The following is a 5,891-nucleotide window of genomic DNA, read 5'->3' on the forward strand; positions in this document are numbered from 1 at the left end:
AAATCAATCATTTGGACCCCAGCACATGACACAATAGGGCTCTACGTCCTGAAGTCCTGTTCTAAATTGGTGTGAGTGAAGTAATAATGTTCCTAACTTTCCTGCTCTCCCTCCATCGTACTCCCTGAGTCCTTAAGTCACCCCGTGTTCCCTTGTCTTCGGCAGCCTGGGTTAGCACAGGATAAAGCATTACAGGGTGGATAAATCCCTCTGGGGAAAGGTGATGAGTCAGGTAGATCTGCATGTGTGTCTGCATGTGTGAGAGCAAGAGAAGGGACTCTGGTTTAGTGAAAGCCTCACTGAGGGAAACACTCAGCTCTGACGCTGTAGCGAGCGGTCAAACAATCTGTGGATCACTGGAATCTTTGTCCTCCCCAGATTTCCTTCATCACATCAGCTTTTCTACTTCTTTTTGCTTCTCCTTCTTTCAATTTCACTAATTTCTCCACAGTGTCACCATGGATATTGGTGGCCTGACCACAGTGGTGGCCAACTCGGCCTACATCTCTGCCCGTGGTAGTTTTGACGGTACTGCCAACCCTGCAACCAGCCGAGACAAGAAGTACCACTCTCGCCTCAAGCTGCCTCACATCACAGTGTGTGAAGGTCTGAGAGAAACCTTAGATTTGGGCTTCCAGACGGTCTGTGTGGAGCAGCCCATTGGAAAACGTCTCTTCCAGGAGTTCCTTGACTCCAACAATGAGTATAAAGGTCCTTGCCGCCTGTGGAAGGATATCGAGGAATACAACTTGGCTGAAGATGAGGATCGAGCCAAGAAAGCCAGCAAGATTTTGTCCCGCTACATGGAGCCTGGTGCCAAGTATTTTTGCCCCTTCCTGCCAGAAAACGGCATCACAAATGTGAAAGAAAAACACCAGGAAGCTGGAGACGACCTCTTCACTGAGACCATGGACAGCGTGATGGACTTTCTCAAGGAAGTACCTTACACTTTCTTCCTGGAGAGCATGTACCTGAAAAGATTTCTGCAGTGGAAGTGGCTGGAGATGCAGCCGACCGGGGAGGATTGGTTCTTGGATTTTCGTGTGTTGGGAAAAGGGGGTTTTGGGGAAGTATCTGCCTGCCAGATGAAGGCCACGGGGAAACTATACGCCTGCAAAAAGCTCAACAAGAAGAGGTTGAAGAAGAGGAAAGGCTATGAGGTAAAGAACAACACCTGCACCTGCTGCCATTGAGTCTAAAGCACTCTCGGAACTCAAAGATAATATGAACAAACCTCAGGCTCGGTCATACATCTTACCCTTTTAACTAGAGATGTGAGTTATTTGATTCGACCAATCATGAGTCCATCATTAAGGGACAATAAAAACTAATTGATAATCACATTCATGGTTGGTTTCGAGGCTGTGTGTGTGTTTGTGTGATCGCCTGATCCAGTGATCCCCTTGGATCCCTGATGGGCTGTAAAGGTCCTACAGATGGGCTGGGACATCACTAACAACAATTCAATAAAAAGTTGTTCCTTTTCAATAATTTAATTAAGTTAGAGCTCCAGTGTTTTTCAGTTGCTTTGTAAGCGAGATGTGAAGTGGAGAGTGTTGTCTTCTTGTGTCCTGCAGGGGGCGATGGTGGAGAAGAGGATCCTGGCTCGTGTTCACAGCAGGTTCATTGTCTCTCTGGCTTATGCCTTCCAGTCAAAAACAGAGCTGTGTCTCATCATGACCATCATGAACGGAGGAGATCTGAGGTTAGATCATCAGCTGGATAACATGCAACGCATGGTTCATGGTGCTGAATCTGCTAGTTGGAAGGGAGAAGGTGACCAATGCATGTGTTTCTTCAGATGTTCTCTGTTCATCTCATCCATGCTGTTAGGTATCATATCTATAATGTGGATGAGAACAACCCAGGGTTTGAGGAGCCGCGTGCGTGTTACTACGCTGCTCAGATCATCCAGGGTATGGAGCATCTGCACCAGAAGAGGATCATCTACAGAGACCTCAAACCAGAGAATGTGCTGCTGGATAATCAAGGTCAGACATTCATGGACCATTAATAAAACCAGGCTCTGGTGTTTGGTCCTAAAGTTCAACCTTTTTGAGGTTTGTGGCTTTGCTGTTGGTAATTCACGTTGATGTGGTTAGCTTGCTGCAGTTCAACAGTGAAGTACAGTGTTTGTACTGCTAGAATCTTCAAGCCAACATGTTGACATTGATTACAACCATACAATGTTATTCTGTAAACAGAGAAACTCACACATTTTGCTCAATAACCTTCCAAGTGGCAGAAATAACCTCCGACTGCCCCACAGACTCCAGTGGTAAGTGTCACCAGGATTTTCATGAGAGGCACTAAAAAGAGGACAGTTTAATCTCACTGTATTTCTCACATTCGTTGCATTCGGTAGAGTCTCCTGTCTCTCCCAAGAAAAACTGAGGTGATAGCCGTGATGACGTTTAAGTAATAAGCCAGAGTTTAAGAGGTGTGTCTCAACTGAATCCTTGTCTCATTCAGCAGAAACTAAGCAGTTCGCATCACCGTGGCAACCTCAAACTGCAGTGAGCCTCTCAGCTGATTTAGATCTGCTGATGAGATGTGGCCGATTATTCCCTTGAAACAGTTGGCCATTTTGGAAGATCTCCAAGAATGGATTTTTTGGGGGGGGGGGGGGGGGGGCTATATTTTAAGAAAAGAAAGAAAGGAGGGAAAGGTCCTTGAACCGTCACTACTTGTAACACAAGGACATCTTGGAGTTATCACATTAGCCACAGCTAACGTAGCAGAGACGTAGAGAGCAGGTCAGTACTCATATCTGTGACACGCACAGCTGTTGACTTTACACGGGTGTTTGTTCTCACAGGTAACGTACGTATCTCTGACCTTGGTCTGGCTGTGGAGCTGGCCGATGACCAGTTCAAAATTAAAGGCTATGCTGGGACTCCAGGTACAGTTGAAACTTTACGGATGGTTCAAAACAGAAACAGCTTCTCTATATTTACCTGTCCCACACTGAGACCATGTTACCTGAATACTTCACGAAGTTTGGGGTCACTGAACTCGCCATCGCCTTCTAAGTCAAGTCTTCGAGCCTATTTTTTAAAAAAATCCTTTCTACTAATCTAATCTAATCAATCTGCTATTATTGTAGTTGAATTTACCCTGTGTTACTTGTTCTCATGTGTAGCTCGTTGGCAGCATATTTCTGTCTAGATGTCTATTTCTAATAGTTTTGAATTAACTGATTGAACTGAATTGATGATTTCAGCAATGAATAGATAAAAAAGTACTAGAACAGTAATACTCCTTGACTAAATGAATATTTCTTTCCAGTTTATCGCCATAATACTGCAGATTATGATACATTATAATCTATATTTGATCATATTAGCTGAAGAATATTCGTACATGTCTAAACTCTAGCTTTATGAATGACACCTGATAATTACGGACATATTTTTGTAGTTTTTATACTTAATATAGATGTATCACTGCAGTACATCGAAGATTGATACTTGATTCTCACTCTCTAACCGTGAGGTGATGATGTCCCTCCTGCCTGCAGGTTTCATGGCCCCAGAGCTTCTGAAAGGAGAAGAGTATGACTACTCGGTGGATTATTTCACTCTGGGGGTCACTCTGTACGAGTTCCTGGCAGCGAAGGGGCCTTTCAGGACCAGAGGGGAGAAGGTAACTGGCTTCAGTTCATTTTGAATGGGTTTACTCTCCACTTTAAACACCACTGACTCCTTAGCTCCTTTTGATTTGCCTCCTTCCTCATTGTCCACTGATACTGAGACCACTGGCCGACCTGTAGATTACATTGATATCCGGAGATGAATTAACACGTGTGATCAGGAGGTGGTGTGTTTCACTGGTATGATGGACTCTCCTTTGTTCTTTGTTCCGTCTGAAGGTGGAGAACAAGGTGGTGAAGAAGAGGATTCTGAATGACCCCGTGACCTATCCGGAGAAGTTCAGCGAGAACGCCAGATCCATCTGTGAGGGGCTGCTGGTCAAAGAGGTGGACAAGAGGCTCGGCTTCAAGAACGGGTCATGTGATGAGCTCAGGGCCCACCCTTTCTTCAACGAGATAAACTGGAGGAAGCTGGATGCAGGTGTGTGTGTGTGTGTGTGTGTGTGTGTGTGTGTGTGTGTGTGTGTGTGTGTGTGTGTGTTTGTGTGTTTATTGTATTTCTAATTAGGGCCTGAGCCTGAAGGTACTTTAAATTTGGAAGAATGTATGAATTCATGTTTATCTATGTCTCAACAACATTTAATAACAGCTCTTTGTTGTGTCACGGATTTCTGAGGTTATATCACTTCATTCGCAGCTTTTGATATATTATGTATTTATGTATGTATAGTATTTCCTGTATTTGGGTTGAAACTTCCCTCAGATGCCAGACACTTTATTGGATGTATGATTGAAAAACAACTTATTTTGTAGGCTGTGACGTCATTCTGAAAAGCAGGACAGTAAATCAATCATACTCCATACTCCAGTCATAAAAATAAATATTGTCAAATGGCCATAAAAACTTTCCAGAATCCTTTGTGATAATCTAAGACTAAATTTCAAATTAAAATAGTTCAATTTTAATCAAATCCTTCAAAAAACTCATTCGGAATAATTTACTTTGAAATTGAACTCATGAGGTTGGAACTCAATGTCAAAATACTGTATATTCAGTTCAGGTTTGCTGTGGCACCTCGGGTCTGGCAGTCAGAACTACCTCTGGTTGCTCAGGTGACCTAAATCTTGTCGTGTGGTGTTTTGTCCCCTCAGGGATCCTTCCGCCGCCTTTCGTGCCGGACTCTAAGACAGTTTACGCCAAGGACATTGATGACGTCGGAGCCTTTTCCACGGTTAAAGGTGTGCAACTGGAGGATAAAGACAACAGTTTTTTTGATGAGTTTGCCTCGGGGAACATCTCCATCCCCTGGCAGGAGGAGATGATTGAGACGGGGATCTACGGTGAGCTCAATATCTGGGGCCCCGGTGGAGCCGTACCCGATGACCTGCGGCGTGAATCCATCCTGGAGCAGCCGCCCAAGTCCTCCACCTGCTCGGTGTCTTAAAGGAACCATCTGGCAACTGTTTACCTTACTGAATCTTTTCACACAAGATTCCTGTAAAAGTCAATGTTTGTTGGGCTGTAAAATAATTTTTGCTTAAACTTTTTTCTAAGGTCTTAGTGCGAAATCTGTTTCATTGATTTCACATCTCTTTTGTTTCACAACATTTAACATTGTATAGCTTTTGCATGAGTTAGAATCTCTCACATTTTATATCGTTTATATTATCATTCACCATCACACACACACACTCACTCGTGTACACACATTTTTGCTTCAGTTGTGTTGTTTTCATGTTGCAGCTTCAGAAGCTTATACAAATACTGCAGAGATGTTTACGTACTCAAATAAATACTTTTCTTATTTAATATAATTCAAATGTAGTTATCAAATGTGTGTGTGTGTGTGTGTGTGTCAGAGAGAGAGAGTGAGAGAGAGAGTTGAGTAGGTCAAATTCCTCCACGTCACTGCACTTTTTGTGATTTCTTTTTTTTAGGGCCTGAGCCTGAAGGTACTTCAGGCGAAGACCCTATCATGTTTGCTCGGCAGAGCAACACATTAGCAGCACTAAAAACAGTAAAAACACACACTAAACAGTGTCCCCCCCCCCCCCCCCAACACCCGTAAGGCAGCTCGGTCAGACGGCCCGGAGCCGGTTTTCACATACACACCCATTCAAAGGTGCAGTGGTCAGCACTGTCCCCTCACAGCAAGAAGGTTCTGGGTTCGAGTCCCAGCTCCAGCACAGGATCTTTCTGTGAGTCTCCATGTTCTCCCTGTTCCTGTGTGGGTTCTCTCTGGTACTCCAGCTTCCTCCCACAGTCCAAAGACATCAAGAGGGGACGAGGCTGATTGAT

At 44.1% G+C, this 5,891-nt stretch overlaps 1 protein-coding gene across 1 annotated transcript; it reads left to right on the top strand.

Annotated features, from left to right (window-relative positions):
• Positions 1-286: 286 nt before the first annotated feature.
• On the top strand, positions 287-5,407 carry grk1a (G protein-coupled receptor kinase 1 a). The gene is made up of 7 exons (XM_086181041.1): positions 287-1,160; positions 1,578-1,705; positions 1,834-1,991; positions 2,819-2,902; positions 3,521-3,645; positions 3,872-4,073; positions 4,745-5,407. Exons 1-7 carry the CDS (start codon positions 459-461, stop codon positions 5,035-5,037), a joined length of 1,692 nt encoding a protein of 563 aa, XP_086037167.1. The 5' UTR covers positions 287-458; the 3' UTR covers positions 5,038-5,407.
• Positions 5,408-5,891: the final 484 nt, after the last annotated feature.

Source organism: Aulostomus chinensis, chromosome 2 (genome assembly GCF_037954235.1).
Source record: "Aulostomus chinensis isolate RoL2024-O1b breed Wild chromosome 2, RoL_Achi_v1.0, whole genome shotgun sequence".
Taxonomy (NCBI): Eukaryota; Metazoa; Chordata; class Actinopteri; order Syngnathiformes; family Aulostomidae; genus Aulostomus; species Aulostomus chinensis.

Excerpts from the sequence above, each read along its gene's own strand:
- grk1a (XM_086181041.1), top strand. The coding sequence starts at position 459 with ATGGATATTGGTGGCCTGACCACAGTGGTGGCCAACTCGGCCTACATC. Across the intron at positions 1,992-2,818 it reads TGTGCTGCTGGATAATCAAG|GTAACGTACGTATCTCTGAC; the intron begins GTCAGACATTCA and ends TTGTTCTCACAG. Across the intron at positions 4,074-4,744 it reads CTGGAGGAAGCTGGATGCAG|GGATCCTTCCGCCGCCTTTC; the intron begins GTGTGTGTGTGT and ends TTGTCCCCTCAG.